At 40.0% G+C, this 17,101-nt stretch overlaps 1 protein-coding gene across 1 annotated transcript in view; it reads right to left on the bottom strand.

Annotated features, from left to right (window-relative positions):
* Nucleotides 1-1,262: 1,262 nt before the first annotated feature.
* Nucleotides 1,263-17,101, bottom strand: part of npffr2a (neuropeptide FF receptor 2a) — a 36,957-nt gene continuing 21,118 nt past the window's right edge. The window contains exons 2-3 of the mRNA XM_041788209.1: nt 14,494-14,593; nt 1,263-2,115 (exon numbers count right to left, since the gene is read on the bottom strand). Of these exons, the coding sequence (XP_041644143.1) occupies nt 1,263-2,115; nt 14,494-14,593 (953 nt within the window). The remainder of the gene's footprint in view (nt 2,116-14,493; nt 14,594-17,101) is intronic.

Raw genomic sequence — 17,101 nt, 5'->3', positions numbered from 1 at the left:
TCCCAAACCCTTGGCATGAGTTTAATCCACCAACAAGCTCCACTGCTCATTAACAATGACAGCACCTGCTTGTTGAGCTCAGATTATTACTGGAGCTGAGCATGTCTACTACCTCATTTTGTCTTGTTGCTCTGATTGGCCCATAAGGAATATGATAGACAGAACATGGGGAGTTTCCCAGATAAATATGAAATATACCCATGAAATGGATGTTTGGAGCAGTCTATCTGGTGAGTCAGGTTAGGCCAAGTTGTGCTTGTCAAGCACACAGTCTGAAACATTCATGACAGAGTTGTAGAATATTTTTAGCATTATTGCAAGTGTATCTCTGGCCTTACTCTTTCACTTGGTGGATATTTTGGAATTAACTTTGAATTGTTCTGTTTGCTACTAGTAGAAACTGTTTCCACAGCTTTGACCTTGATTTTTAATTAGGTTGGTGGGCAATTAAGTTTACTGGTTAGCTCTTTCAAAACTAAATAAAAGCAAGAAGTGCATTTTAATAGACATTTGTTTAAAAATGTAACCAAGGATAGTTTCTTTCCAGTTTCATTGTGCTTTTGTTTTTCATAGGGAAAGTGATTTTGTGTGAAACTTTTGTGCTAAATGACCATGATCACGATTATAACTATCTGTTCTGTCACAAACAAACCTGCTTCATTAAGTCGACACATTACTTCTCTTTTCAAAGTCTGAGAGTAGTTGAAGTATTTTAAGGAAGGTAAATGCTTTGTATTGAGTTTGTGCTATCTTTTGTGCCCATCAACAAGGACATCTAATGACTTTCCTCATGAAATCTGCTCTGCAAACATAGGTGTTTGATGCATCTTTGTACATTTATATATTACAGGTACATCAGTGAGCAGGAGATGAGCCCGTTACCATATAAAATCAACTGACCCTTAATGAATTTAGTGTTTTCTTTTTCTTTAGTTCAAATAGAGTAGCCTGCTTTTGATTGAAAAACATAAATTTAAATGGCACAATATGCGCAGCAAAGCATCTTAAAGGTGATAAGCAAAGATTCACAAGCTGTACTCCAGCTCTTTATCCAGTTGGTGTAAACTATTTTCAAGTGTTTCAGGATAAAGTTCTACTTTAGTGGTCCTTTTTCTCCAGTTGTGTCTTTTTAAAATTGCCACATTATCATTTTCAGGTCAGCCTTGCATGTTTTTTTTTTTTCTTTTACGTTTGAACTTGGCAATTTTCTAGAGATGTGAACACCTCAGCTTATCACCTTGAAGAATGTCTCTGTGTCTCCCTCAAATAGACACTGCAGTTACACCTCCACTGCTGCAAGAACCCTTCTCCAAGTCCTCCATGACCAAATCCTGTTCAGTGACATGATTGAGTCTCCTGGAAGTGTTCTTATCCAGGCTGTTGAGGGAAATGGGTTCCAAGGAGGTCTGCGCGTTATTAGCAGGGAGCACAGAGTTCCCCTGCAGCCTGTGCGAGTAGGTTTTCCTCCGCTGTCCATCTGCAGTGCACAGGCTGAACTTGAACACAGCTTGAAATCCTCTGCGGAAATTCTCATTGAAGAAACCGTAGATGATGGGATTGACACTGCTGTTGAAGAAGGCAAGCCAGTGGGCAAATGGGTAAATGTAAATGTTGATGATTCTGTACTGCTGCTCAGTCAGGCTGGCATAGTCGCTCAACATCATGAGGGTCCACAAAGGCAGCCAGGAAAGGATGAAGAGCAGAGCAACTATTAGAAGCATTTTAATCACCCTCTGCTTCTTTTTGGACACAGAATGGCGGTTGTCATGGCCCGGCTTTCCTCCCGTTGGAACCGCTGTTTTGAAAAGTGTAATGCCAATCCTGGCATACATGATAACAATGAGGGAAAGAGGAGCCAGGTAGATGTTTGCAAACAGGACGGTGGTATAAATCTTTCTCATCTCCTGGTTTGGCCAGTTTTCCCTGCACCAGTAGAACGGGGTGGTTTTGTTGTCATAGCCCAGTAACACCCTGATGGTGTGCTCCTTGGTGACTTGTAGCATGACCCCAGAAGGACACATGATGGATATAGCCAGAACCCAGATAATGACTATGATAAGGGTGGCTGTGGATATTGTCAGCTTCTGCTTGAATGGGTAGACAATGCATCTGAATCTGCAAAGAGATGGAAAAAAATAGGATAAGGAAGTTAAATGTGGATATTTCAACCTGCTTGAAAATTGTTATACATAAGACATAGAGTAACAGCAAAAATGTTAAATGGTGAGGCGTAATAGCAACATTGATGGTACACCATCAATTCACAGGCCTTCAAAAATTCCATCAATTACCAAATACATTTAGATTTTAAAACAGGACTCTCACCAAAAACTGTAACAGTTTGGACATTTCAAAACTAAAGCTTCCCTCCCCTCATTCTTTCTGCAGAGTCTCTATTTGTAGGAGTTCCTTTGTGTAATCCAGTTCATAAAAGTATCCCTCATATCCACAGTAAACAGCATCGCCACTTCACCATTTGAATAGCTCAGGAATTAGAGGAGCCATAGTCACAAAGAGCTGTGAGTTGGGTGCCACAGCTTTAAAACTGCATGTCCTTCACAGTTAGCTGAATGATTTGTGATCCTGCTTGTTTTTGCATTTTATATAAAAAAAGGACACAAAGGCAGACTCCCCAGGGGTATTGATTGTGTTTTCCAACACAAATAACTCTAAATACATCACACTGGTCCCCAAAAGTGCCTGAATGCATAGAGAACATAATTCAAATGACAGGCTGTGCTTTTAAGCCAGCATATCTTCTCCTCTGATCACTTGGCTGTCCACTTGTGTGTCTGCTTGTCTCATATTATCTCACTACAGGCCTCCAAAGTGAGATCTGCAAAACTGTGATGTATTTGGGGCAGGTGCACATTATAAACAACACACAAACGCATGATTAATGTCATGGATGGGCATATTAGTTTCTATCATTAATGGAATACAAAATCCAGGAAAAAATGAAGGGACAATGGAAGGAAAGTTGAAGGGTGCACTCACACTAGGCCATCCGTAACATGCCGTATTCATCACGTGCTAAAGCCCATCTGACTCCCTTCCCTGTCCTCCCTTTGGCCCGCACTCACAATGCTCAATGCATCCAGGCCTGAGCACAGATACGTCACACACCAACGTCATCACACAGAGCATCCACTATTACAACCCTGACCTTTGAACTGGTATGAGCCCCTACAGTCGTTCTTCTGCATGTCCGTATACTATCTGAATCCCCCTGGCATTCCTCTACGTGCCATGAACTGCACCATCTCTGCGTAATTTGGATGACTTTCAGTGCTGCACCAAACAAGCTCTCATGTCGTAAGACAGCCTGTGTCCACAGCAGGATTAAATGTTGAGTTAATTTTTTTTTTTTAACTGTGACTAGAGCATTTTGACTGATGAGCGCTGGAAGTGAAACATCACAGGATTAATAAACAATGTTCTGTTCAAACATCAGCAATCAAGATCACAATTTCACTTCTTGATGACATGAAATAGAATCATAGGTAAATTAATTCAGTGGATGATAGTATAGTATTATAATTTTCATAATAATGAGAGGTTAAATCAGCCATCAGATTAACCCCGGCACACAGTTGCCTGCATATTTGGCAGACTCCTTTACGCACGTGGGATGAAATGTATTTGTTATCCTGTGTGCAGCTGTTTGTGGCTCAATCAAAGGAAGAAGCTTTATTTCACAAACCAAAGAATCTCTCACAGTCGTTAAAGCCTGACTTTGCAAGAAACTTGTCAGAAATATGGACAGGACTGGGATCTATACAAGGTCATAGTTGAGCTGTGTGAAGTTAAATTCTTCAGCTCTGATCAATCTTTGTAACTTGTTGAAATACAATGAGTGAATGAAATATATAGTTCTCTCTCCATCTCTCTATAAAAAAATCCTGCTGTCTCTCTCGTTAGGACAGTGTCTGGTGAGTGCTCGCTTTGTAGCAGGTCCTTTTGTTGTTACTTCAAATTACGTCACATTCCCACACTAGGGCCCCTCATTTGCATTTGTACCATGCCTAGGCCCACCTTGTCCTTCTGTGCTGGGGCGGTGAAGTGTGCCGCGGCCAAGCAGGGCACATATGCACAACACTGGTCAAACGTACTGGGCTTTAGGCTCAAACGGGCCCAGGCACGGTACGGCTGGCCGAGTGTGAGTGTGCCCTAAGTCAACATGGGTTGGAAAATGACCATCAAACCAACCACTATGGCACACTAAACAGACTTTGTCAGATTTGTTCACCCTCTACTGAGACTTTAAATTGTGCCTTTCATTAGATTCAGAATGCTGAATAAGTCACTGACATATTGTCAGATTTTTAAGAAAAAATAAAAGTCCAAAAGAAAATTTTATCTGAGAAACTGCTGTCTACATTTACCATTCACTATCAAATACTTAAAAGCCACACAATTTAATGTGACATGCATTAATGAGCTGATGTAGACTTCTAATCTCTCCTTTGTGTTTATGACTGAATGACTGGCTGTATATTTCCCCCTGCATGGAGACACTGCCTCTCTGCACTCTGTGAGTAAGAAGCATCAAGTCTGACGTCAGCAGCTACTTTGACTGAAGAGAGAAAAATATGGGTTATATCCTTCCATAATATGGCTGCCATCACCAGCTCCCTCTGGCCGATCATCTTATTGCATTTTTTTAATCCCAAAGCTGTCAGTGTGGCTACGCTACAATGAAAACAAGCAAACAAAAAACTCTGGATTTGGATTTAACCCTGACAACCACAGTGCTTCTACTTTTTTTGTAATGCTAATGAAATGATAATGTGCCAAATGTCGTTGCACTATTCCTCTTCCAGATCTAAAGTATTACCCCTCACAGCAGTTGGAACCTTTTTTTTCTCACTCTGTTGACAGATGGGATCACCAACAAACACAAGCCAACTAAAAAGCTTATTTATGAAAAAAATATTCCCTGCTGGAGGTCGTCAGTTTTTGGGTGCCGACATTATTTTTCTCTTGATAAGAGGGCAAAGACACATCAAACAGACATGCCCTTTGCTGCCATTGTGCTTTCAAACCTCATTGGTGAGTTTGCTCATGTACTTTCAGGAAAATAAACCCTGAAGATAGGGGATTGGCTCTTTGTTCTGTTGTCACTGTGCTAAAGTGTGCTGTTGCAAGACTAAGGCTCTCTCCCATTACTAAGTTTTACAGGTACACTAATTTTGAGGGCCTTCTGCCCATTGAGACACAGTTAAGCGCATGTGCGAGCTACTATTTTTGACTACAAGTTGTTTTATCAACACGTTTTAACCTGGAATGAAAGCTTTGCCATCAGATGTCTAAATAAAAAGTTAGAGACCCACGTCAACACAAAAGTATTCCTGTCAGTGACAGGCCAATGTATGTGGTGAGCTGTCCAACTGCAACACCGCTTTTTTTTGTTCTTTTAACTTCTCTTATTGACATTTTTTCCACTAAAGATTTATTGCATTTTAACACTTTTACTGCTGAGGAATTGGACCTGCAGCTGTCAAAAGCCAGAGTTGTGTAAAGGAAACACGGAGGTCTGCTCTGTGAGGAGTGGGTGAACCGGGAGATAAACAGACTAATACACAATTATGGCCCCACTTACCTCTCCCTCTGACTGTGGTAGCTGTGCCCACATGGCCAACAAAATCGCAGAGCTCGAGGGGAGGATATCTACGCTTTACCAGATCCACGAAGCAGAGAAGCTGATGGACACCATCGTTTTCAGTTAGGTAAACCCAGCTTCAGCCCATGACAGAGTGTCTGATGTCACAGCTCCCTGGCCTGCTGCTGCTAACCATTGCCTCCTCTCCAGAGCCCGCTAATGATGCCATCCTCTCGGAGCCTGCTGCCACCACAAGTCCCCTTGCTGTGGACCCCCCTCCACCGGTAGCGACCTCTGCTGACCCCTTGACACAACTCAGGGCTCAGCCTAAGGCCAAGACTTTGATAAGCTCTACTCATGCTAGTCAGAATCAATGGATCCAAATCGGTGTTCATGGCAGGGGTGAGCAGCATACCACCTCTTTGGCTCCCCCGCTGTTTAACATTCAACTGAAGAATAAATTCAATCCTCGATCGGATTTCCCTCCTCTGACGGCAGATCCCTAGGGGCACTGTTATTCTCCCCTGTCATCCACTGGGTCCCAACACTCTCCATCTATGCTACTGGAGCGCTCCGTGCACCCCTGAAGTGCCGCTCTATCCTGCTTTTCACACCGGCGCCACAGCAGCGGCAACGGCAGGATTCAGTTCCAGTCCCTTCTCACCACTCATCCTCTCCAGTCACACAACCAGTGCAACAGCCTTTTCCCCGGACCAAGACCTCCTCTGCCCAGGGCAGGATCCTGAAGGAGGCTGTGCTCCGACACTCCAATAGGCTTTCTCCTGTGGATCTGGCCACTGCTGCGGGCTCACCACACCTGTCTGCCTGACTTGGATGTTGCGACAGTGCAGCCCCCACCTGTGAGTCCTTGCATCCTATTCCTCTCCGTTCCCTTCTCCCACCCACCATTCTGAGTGTGGGTGACAGCATCACCAGGAGCCTTCGTTATTTCAATGCCACCACACACTGCTTCCCTGGAGCCACAGTCCCAGTTATCCTGAATAAATTACTGGGGTTGTTGTGCTCACTCCCAGGCTCTACGGGTGATAGTCCATGCAGGCTGCAATGACACGGCATGTAGGCAGTCAGAGCTGACAAAAGGGAATTTTAACGAGCCCTTAAGCTTACTGAAAAACTGCAGCAGAGATGTTCTCATCAGTGCTCCTTTGCCAAGTCTGTCCTGCAGTTCACAGTGTTTTAGCAGACTTCTTAGTCTAAACTCCAGGCTCCAGTCTGCCTGCAGAGCTCACAAATTTGGCTTTATTGACAGTTTTCACGTATTTTGGAATCCCCCTGCCTTCTACAGGGATGACGGTGTACATCCATATTAGGTAGCTCCATTTTAAAGGCTCACATAAAGTACACAGTCCAGGTAACAACATGTGATTGACTATTTACTGTACACACCCCTCCACCTCAATCATCATCTTCTACTGTGCCATTAGGGGTAGCGCCCAACACTAGCCAGCTTTCCAGCTCCCCCCTGAGGCCCCTAGTGTCAGTACCACTATCGCCTGCAACTCTACCCAGCCGGCCCATTATAACTGACAGGGTCCATTTCCAGCGTGGTAAATCTGCATGCGGTGCTTGTATCAAAAACCTCCAGAAAATTCCTCACAATCCTTTAACTCCCTCAAACACACCCACACCTCCCCTGAGCTCTAATATTTTTAAGATGACACTTTTTAATGTTCGATCACGTTCTAACAAAACTTTTGTCCTGAATAATCTTATTTCCTCTGCAGACTTAGACTTTATATTTTTAACTGAGACATGGTTGCAAATTGATGATCATAGCTAGCTCACTAAACTATGTCCCCCTGGCTATGACTGTTTCAATTAACCTAGGATAAGTGGTCGTAGTGGTGGCCTGGTTGCTGTGTATAGGAACAGCATCAGATGTAAAAGGGTACCTTGGCAGGAATTTTCTTCCTTTGAAGTCTTAGCCTTAAAAATAAGTCCCCATCCCACCCTGGTTGTTCTTGTTTATTGCCCCCAAAATCATTAGGCAGCTTTTTATCTGAATTCCCTGAATTTTTTTCATCTTTTGTTTTAACATGTGACAAAGTTGTTCTTTGTGGTGATTTTAATATCGATGTTGATGAGATAACTAATGCTTATGCTACTGATTTATTAAACATCACCACCTCTTTTAACTTTATACAGCACGTGTCTGGAAAAACACACAACCATGGCAACACTCTAGACCTTGTTTTTACCCTGGGTGTCACAATTTCTTCTTTGGCTTTACATGATATGGCCACATCTGACCATCAGAGTGTACATTTTAACTGTGTTTTATCTGCTTTAAACTCTACCCAATGGGCCCTCTATAGTACTTGTTTCCTTAATGAGCAAAGCATTTCTAAGTTCTGTTCCATGTTTGACTGTATGAGCTCGCAATTGTGTGAAATTCCAAATACCAATGATCTGGCTAATAACTTTAGTTTAGTCTGTTTGGCATCTCTTGATACTATTGCTACCTCTAAGATCAGACATAAATCCTCTGTGAAAAAGTAGCCTTGGATGAACAACAATATTCGCCAAATTAAAAGGGACTGCAGAAAAAGCGAACATAGATGGAAAAAATCTGGCCTCTTGGTACACCTTAACTCCATGAAGGAGCTTTTATTACTTTTAACAGAACTGTAAAAAATTCCAGGGCCTGCTATTTCTCAGAATGAATTGCTTCCCACTATCGACCTTCTGGTAAGCCCAACCCCTCCCAGTGTCCCATTTGAAAGTGAATCAGATTGTGAAATGTTTTTATTATATTCTACTGATAAAGTGGAATCTATCAGAGCCTGAATATGCCTAATACTACTCATTATGACACACCACTAACACAACCACACAGTTTTAATCAGTTTTATCCCGTTACTCTATCTGAGCTTTAAGAAACAGTAGCATCCATGAGAGTTTCCTCCAGCCCCCTTGACATAATACCCACAAAGTTTTTATTGAAAGTAATGAGTTTCATAGGGCCGTGTCTGCTTTCAGCTTTTAACAGCTCTCTATTTAATAGCTGTGTTCCTGATTATTTCAAACTGCGTGTGTCAACCCTCTACTAAAAAGAAATGGCTTAGACCCAGTCCTCTCACAGAATTATAGACCAATTTCAAAACTGCCCTTTATTTCAAAAATTTCAGAAAAATTGTGTCCAAACAACTTTCTGCTGCTCTGGACAGCAACCACATACTTGAAAATTTTCAATCTGGCTTTCAATCTGGCTTCCAAAAACACCCTGCCCTTCTGTAGGTCACAATGATCTACCGATGAATGCAGATGAGGGCATGTGTTTAATCCTCGTGCTCCTTGACTTATGTGCAGTGTTTGACACCATAGATCATAACATCCTTTTAGATAGACTGAGGCACTGGATGGGGTTGTCTGGCATGGTTTTAAAGTGGTTTCATTCGTATTTAGCAAACAGGAGGTTCTGTGTCTCTGCAAACAACTGTACCTCGTCATTTTCTACCAATAAGTACGGTGTGCCGCAGTGTTGGGACCCATTTTATTTTCTTCCTACAAGCTGCCCCTGGGTCACATTATTGAAAAACATGGTATTTCATTTCATTTCTATGCAGATGACGCTCAGCTATACGTGCCAGTAAATCCATTAGACCTGGATCAGCTAAGCACATTAAAAACTTGTTTGGATGATGTGAAGAGCTGGATGTCATCTAACTTTACACAATTGAATGAAGACAAAACGGACATAGTTGTCATTGGGTCCCAGCTCATTATAGAAAAAGTGCTGCCATCTGCTGGGTCCCTTATCAATAACATACAGCCTGTTGCAAAGAATCTAGGTGTGTGGTTTGACAGTAATTTTACATTTGAAAAGAAAGTTACTAGACTTGTGCAACAATTGTGCAAATATCTCAAAATTTATTCATATCACACATTTCATAATGTTGACATTGAGCCAAAACCTTGTATGTTCATTTTTTTTTCATAAATCAGTGCTATTGATCACCTTTACATATATCAGTGGTTTTAACCAATTTTAAGGATATAAAAAGCATTTGTTTGTTTTTCATTCAATGAAAAGTGGTGATTTTGGAGATACAAGGTTTTGGGCCAATGCCAGCAATAGGTAAATTGATGTAGCTTAAAGTACTTTACAAAAGAATTACGGATGGAAAATACAATTCTAAATTGACTAAAGTATGTACACTTTATCAAAAATCAAATAATCTGTTCTTTTAGTGATCCATGCTATCAAAAGCACTAAGGTTTTAAAAAAATGTAAGATCTCAGTCATATTCTATTCATAGCTCATTCAAGTTAGAAAAAGAGAGTCAGCTGTCAATATCTTTGTGCAATTTAGGTAGTGTGCAGGACTTTTCCTAAGTATTTTTGTCATTTTAAATATACCCAGTGCTAGATGCCAAGGACTGCCTCTTTTTGGGTGATTTTCTACTAGAATTGTATCAAAGTTTAAAATTCTGGTATTTAAACAACCCTGATACACACATAGAAATATGAAAATAGATTTTACTGCATCGGTATTTAGAAACTTTGAGGAAACTATGTTAAACATACCCGTGCAACTTCTGTTCAGCTCATCATCTCTTCCCTTTATCATCCATGTGTCTCTGTAGTTGCCTCATGTACCTTTGTTTTAGAACCATAATTGTAATTGAAAATGTCCCCTTACAGAACTATTAGGAGGCAAGTAACATCTGGATGGAAAAATTGAAAAAAATCTGCCAAGTAATTTGCATCATTGTAGACTTGACATTCATACACTGGAAGACAAGAGAGATCAATTTTATGTCCCCCACAGTGCAGATGTTAACTTTATTTTGTGCCTGTTAGGTATGTGACTTAGACCGTTGAATGTCAAAGCGTTTTAAACTCCATCTGTCCTTTCCAGAGGCATTGGCAGCCTCCAGTGATTCCAGGCTACAGCAGAGCAGCACTGCTTGTCTGGTGTCTGAGGACAGTACAACGGTCAAACACCAGATATTTCATTTTCACAGCTTGAAGAGCTGCTTTAAGTCTCCTTAGGGAGTTGGTCACTGAGCTCTGCTGTTGTCCACAGACTGTGAGTCTGCAGCCTCCCTCAGTGTTTTTAAAGGGATTATACAGGATTTACATCAAACTACTGTCATCTTCATGAATACCAATTAAACAGTCTGCATTTGCTGTAACTGTGTACTGCTTATTAGTGTCTCTTTGGATATTAAACTCTATTTAAGTCAGGGTGTAAAATACATTGTCTTTGTTTGTCCTGGAGCTCAAATTTTGTAAACTTCTTGTTTCACTGTTAAGAATTGTTACTCTTTTCCTGAGGAAAAAATATATCTGTACTCTATTAGGCAAAAAAGTGAGTGATCTCTCAGGCACTTATAAATATGCAAGGCTGGCTACACACTACAGGGTTTTCAAATCGAAACAATAATAGAAATGTGGGAGAGCACAAACATAAGGACAGTTTAATGGTACAATCCTCTTGTTGGTGACATTTTTTGGTCTGCTTGCTGTCATTGGCTATTGTAGGTATAATTTTGGAGGCTCTCTAAATATCAAACATGATTGATATTTACACTTCCAGGTTGGGAAGGCTCTGATCCATAAGATAATTGTATTGACACCAACTACTTCAGGATTATCTGGACAAATGATCATTTGCAACAAGCCTTGAGTTGAGTCAGACTGCCTGATTAGCATGGGGGGATAAATCAGGCCTGGAACAGGGCTTAAAAGCATCTAGTATGTAGCCAGCCTATATTGATACTGAGCTTAAGCTAATATTGAATGTTTCATCAAAATTAAGAAGTCATATAGTAGATTACTGATTAGTTAGGGAATACATGCTTCCTTCAGATAGTTTTTTGTTTAATATTTAATCTGTAATGTCTGATTGAAACCATTAAAGTCCAGTCCTTGTTCAAGGATTATATGAGATACAATTCCTATGATTATAAGCTCTGTTGCTATCAGTAAGCAAGGCAACTGTAATTTTATTTGCTGAAGTTAAGTGTAGAGCCAAAGTAGATATTTCTGGAAAACTTGACCAACTGCCAAGGTGTTTAGGGGATGAATAAAGTCTTGAAGGAAACAGAAAGCTCCAACAGTACCTGTAGTTCAGAGAACAGCTTTATTAGACCGACACATCTTGGCCTAAAGCCTTGATCACGGGACCCTGATGAGGCCAAAGCGTATCTAATAAAGTTGCTCTTTGACCTACAAGTGTTGCTGGAGCTTTCTGTTTCCCTGGTAATGTGTAAAAAGATAGTAATTACACCAAACTTTTACTTCACTTCACTAAAGAAATACAGTTAAAATCCATGTACAGTGATTAAAAAAATATGTATTTTAGGTTTCTTGTATGACAGGCCACTGTGTTATGAACCACCAGGCTAAATTTTAGTCATGAAATCAAAAAGTTTGTCTTTGGTTTGTGAGACATATGAGCTGTTAAGTTGCTGCTGAAAACACTCAATTTCCTGATGTTGATCTTCAAAATAAAAATCTTCAATGGTGATTAGCATTGGAGGCTCTTATTGTGACAGACTTGGCAAGAAACGCTTTTGGATATGATGGATTGACCTGTTGCTGCTTTGAGAGAGACAAAGCCACAGTCTGCTTCTCTTAATCATCCAGAACAAAGACGAGTGAAATATGGATTTAAACACACATTCAGCAAGTAAGATGTTTGTTCCTGCTGCACCTGGTTCAAGTAAAAAAATACACAAGCACTCCAGCAATTAGCCTGCCCCCTGATCTTACAGGAAATGCTGGTCAGAGTGCAGCTGCATGACTCTGTGCCAGAGTAAAAATACAGAAGTTGCAGATTCAATTTACTGTTTTCTGGCACAAGTCTCTCCACTATAATACTTTTAATGACCTGTAGGCCACTGTGGCTGATAGACTTGGGAAATTTACCTCACAATGAACAAAAACACCACATGTAGCTGGCTGTTAACTTTCAAAGAAGGAAGCGACATCAGCTAACAACAGACTCTATTGAAATGAACTGCTTTTTTGTAGCATTAGGGGTTGGGGTAATTCCCCATCAAGACAGGTGATGTCTTAGGCTCATATATTTGCCCTCCCCAAATAAAAACAAGCCAGGAAAGGGGTGAACAACGTTCTAACGGTCTAAATCCAAAATTCAGTCACACATAGATCTTGGTGTTTTCACATACAGCTACCTTATGCCAACATTTCACTCTCAGGGAGTTTAACAAGGATTTTATCGTAATTATTTTATGCTAATTTTAGAAAATTAACTGTCATTACATAAAGAAGTCACAACTTGTGCCTCACTTCACAAACACTCACCCCGCCCCCTCCAATAACAACAATAACAGCATGTCAAAGCAGCTGCACGAAACACAGGCAAACATCACATAGCTTTACATGGGGCAGTCCCGTGCGACATAATGTTGCTCCTTCAAGAAAACTCATCTGTGCTTTGAGTTATTTTACCTCACCACACCGGAAGGTTACAGAGAGAGAGAAGGGTGTGTCTGTGTGCAAGACACACAAATGAAGTCAAAACTTGAGGACCTATTCATCCCTCCAAGGCTTCAAACTTGAGTCAAACGGACTCAAAGTCCCATAGTCTAAATGATATTACATTCAAGTATCAATAAGCTTAATAATTCCTCCCATAGAAACTGTAGTTCCCTTTGGTTGTTTAACGAGCCAATACGTGTCTGCATTAACGTAGCGGACTGATACGAGGCAGACGGACCTTCTTATTAAGTTACTATCACTGTGTGTTTGAGAGAACAGAACGATTTTTTCATTTACATTCCAAACATCAGTTGGGATGTGATTATACACGTGGATGTGTCTTAAAATGTTGGAAATATCTGACTGTTACACTGTTTATAATTATTTTATATCAGGGTTATCAAAACTGTGGCTCCTGGGCCAACTGTGGCCCTTTTTCAATAAATGTAAGGTTATTCCCATTTAATTAGTGAACATTTTATTCATTTACAAAAACAAAAACATAAAAAAAAAAAAAAATTATTGGAAAGGTTAAAAATGGAATTCCAAAAAATTAAAACAGAATTTGGCAAAAAATAAAACAGATTTCACAGATTCACAGATAGAGAAACAGGTGAGCTGAAGAGAAAGAGAATATTCACATTTTTTTTATCAGTGCAACAAGTCCCTGGAATCACACCCAGATCCACATATTACTTTAACTCAAGTTATGAGTTATGAGACATTATGATGTTACCGACCTCTGGTTTAATACTTTTTCTCTGACTGCACCTCTTTGAATTTTAGTTGATTACCCCTGCACTAAAACATCCAACATCATTATTATGCTTTTAATGCATTCTGAGGGAATAAATTAAACATTAGACTTTGCATGTTTACTGTCAACTAAAATACTTTTGACATGCCATATGGTATTAAAAAAAAACAAACACACATTTCTGCTCTATTCCAGTCTATAGATATGTCTTATAACCCTACTGAGGGGGCAGTTTGGATTTCAAACACGTAAAAATGGAAATGTTGGTTCATAAGGCAGTTTGGTGTTTATAAAATATTACTGTCCTGCAGCGATATTAGTTTGTTACTCACAACAGGCAATGACAGCTCCACAAATTAAGACGCCAACAGGAATCACTGATGCATTTAAGAGAAATAATAAAATGTCAGTGCTATAAAGTGCTTTCAAGAGAGCAGGATCATTGCAAAATAAGGCATCTCAGAAAAGGGCATTTAGTGATTTCTCTGAGAGTACTTTTTTATGTTTTAATCAATTGAAAGTTGATTCTCCAGCCATTTTAAGTTTTGTGGTATCTCTGTGGCTTTTTCTTGTTTCTTTTTCTTTAGCATTTGCCAAGGCACAATTAAAGTGTTTAGTGTGCTTGAAAAAGGATATGCAGCATTAAAATCCTCTACCTTACCTGTCAACAGCAATAGCCACCAGAGTGAAGACAGATGCTGACACAGAAATCCCCTGAACCATGCCGCTCATTTTGCAGACCAGGCTTCCAAAAGGCCATCCTGTTGACAGGAGGGATGCATTCAGCAGATTTACAACCAGGACAAGAAGTCAAGACAGAACAGCAGCAGTATGTGAATTCAGACTGACTGCATCAAACTGATTCACACCCACAGACACATTCAGACACACAGCTGAGAGGATTTGCTGTAATATGACATGTAAATATCTTGAGGGGGGAAAAGTGCTTTCTTAGAAGTATTTAAGCAGTGATGTTAGTGAGTAACAGAGCTGCTGACAGTGTGAGTGTCATTTTGTGGCTGACTCAAAAAACATGAGTCTTCAGACTGTCATCAGGATAACCTCTGGTTTCTTTAACATGTAAGCAAGTCTCAAACACTTCCTTTAAAGGTTGACTGAGGATTTAAAACCCTTATGAGTTAGATTAATGTTATATGTATGATCAACCTTGGAGGTATAGCAGAGAATTAGAATATAGGTGCAGCAAGGCAGACACATTTTGTAGAAGTAAAAACAATGGAGAATTCGAAATGGGACCTTGAGTACGTTTTTGTAAAATTCTACAAAAACATGCAAGCTTACAGTACTTTTTTTCCAATTTTTTAAAAATGATTTGTAATGACACATTTCTAACATGGCACACCATAGCGTGGTGAATGTGCAGGTCACAACTTGTCCATGAGACCATTTTGGAGTTGTTGGATTGTGTATTTGATGAGTTTGATTAGGGAAAGCAAAAAATACTGTCTGCTTCCAAAGCGTTAGCTGTGCAGCTGGTATATCAGTCCCTCCAGATCTAGAAACAGCTTGCACCGACAACTGAAGGAAACAAACCTATTACTAAGACTATAGGAATCATGGCAATGGGCGTATTTGCCAAAATGTTGAAGTATCCCTGTAAGACAAGCTAGTCTTTGTGGTTTGTTTTTAACCCAGCACTGCAGAGATTCAGCTTAAATGATAGTTTAAAGGTGACTCGCTTGATGTAAGTCCATGAAGAGTCCAAGAAGTGGGCTGTATTGTTAAATTGGGGGATATCAAACTTAACGGCCCACAAGCAGGAGCCATCCAGCATGCAAGATGTTCAGGGAATTAGAGGGAATTTTTTAAAAATATTAATTTTCAATATTTACAGACTGAAATATTTAAAATACAAATTTTCACCCATTACTTATGATCTGTCTATAATTAGAGTGAAGAAAGAGCCTAATATGATGCAAAAAATGAGTTCAATATGGTATGTTGAACTCTCTTTAGCGCAGGGAGAAACGTCTTTAAAAAAAATGTACAGTAGAGCGAAAAGGAGAGGTTGACACAGGCTGCATGCTTTTCAAGACTGAAGGAGAAGCATTTCTTTTTCTTCCAACAAGTTGCAAAGATTTTATCACAAGTTTCACGCATGTCGCCCTTAAAAAAATCAAAGAGGTTTTTTACCTTTTAAAACAAAACTTGGATTCAAAACAGCTGCTCTCAGCATAACAGATACCCCCTATGTAAATGACCGTCTGCCACAAAAAAAGGAAAACATATCTCACTTTGGTGAGTGACTAAGTTCAATCTCCTAACTGATTTAATCCTTCAACATAATCAAACTGTAATGCCAGACTAATATCATCTGAATTTATCTAAATACAACTGAATTTTATGTCAACATGAAGTGAAATTGTGGTCTTGATCTTTATAAACATCAAGGGGCATATTTAACTCCAGGTTTCATCAAACTGAAAAAAAAATCCTCTCCAAATGTCTTTATAACTCAGCATTTAATCCCATTCTGGACAGAGGCTGCCTGATGACACGAGAGGTCTGCTGGTTAGATTGAGGGGCAGCACCAAAAGGCATCCTGAATGACAAACGGAGATGTCCCAGTTCATGACGCAGTCAAGGATGTCAGGAGGATTCTGATAGAATGGACATGAAGAAGGACTGAAGCACCCAGACATGTGTTTAGAGGCAAGTTTTCTCTCAGCAGGAGAAGGGTTTTGAGCTCTATGAGCAGCAGGAAGAGCACCAGTAAGGGATAAATCTCTGTAGGATCCTCCTCTTTCTCTCTATCTCTCTCCCTTTCTGCCTCCTCTCTGTGCACTGATCCCAGATCAGGTGAAAAAATCTCAGTGTCAGATCAAATACTGTGGACATCAGGTTGGTGTTTAACTGCCTGAACAGTCACACTGAATGTTTATTTATAATAAATATTCCAGTCTTGTAAATTCCCCATCAGTGGATACTAAGAACGTTAAAATCTGGAAAAAAAAAAAAAAACCCTGTGTTAAATGAAGTCAGTTCAAAGAGGTCATCTCTAGAGAGGGTGTTATGACTCAGTCATATTGCAGTGTCACTTTGCTTGTTTCCACATCATTTCCTGTTCTAAATTTAAATTCAGCTTATTAAGACTTTGACCCAGGTTCTGCAGCCTTTTCAAAGCATGTCCAATTACATTTCAGATGGCCAAGGGATTAAATAAGAAATTATCTCCAAGTTTCCAAGAAGAGATTTGTCAAATTCTAAAATATGAGCTTTCAGTGTGACATAAAGCTTATACTTTCATA

This window comes from Cheilinus undulatus, linkage group 5, assembly GCF_018320785.1.
Source record: "Cheilinus undulatus linkage group 5, ASM1832078v1, whole genome shotgun sequence".
Taxonomy (NCBI): domain Eukaryota; kingdom Metazoa; phylum Chordata; class Actinopteri; order Labriformes; family Labridae; genus Cheilinus; species Cheilinus undulatus.
This window is presented reverse-complemented; position numbering and strand designations above follow the sequence as displayed.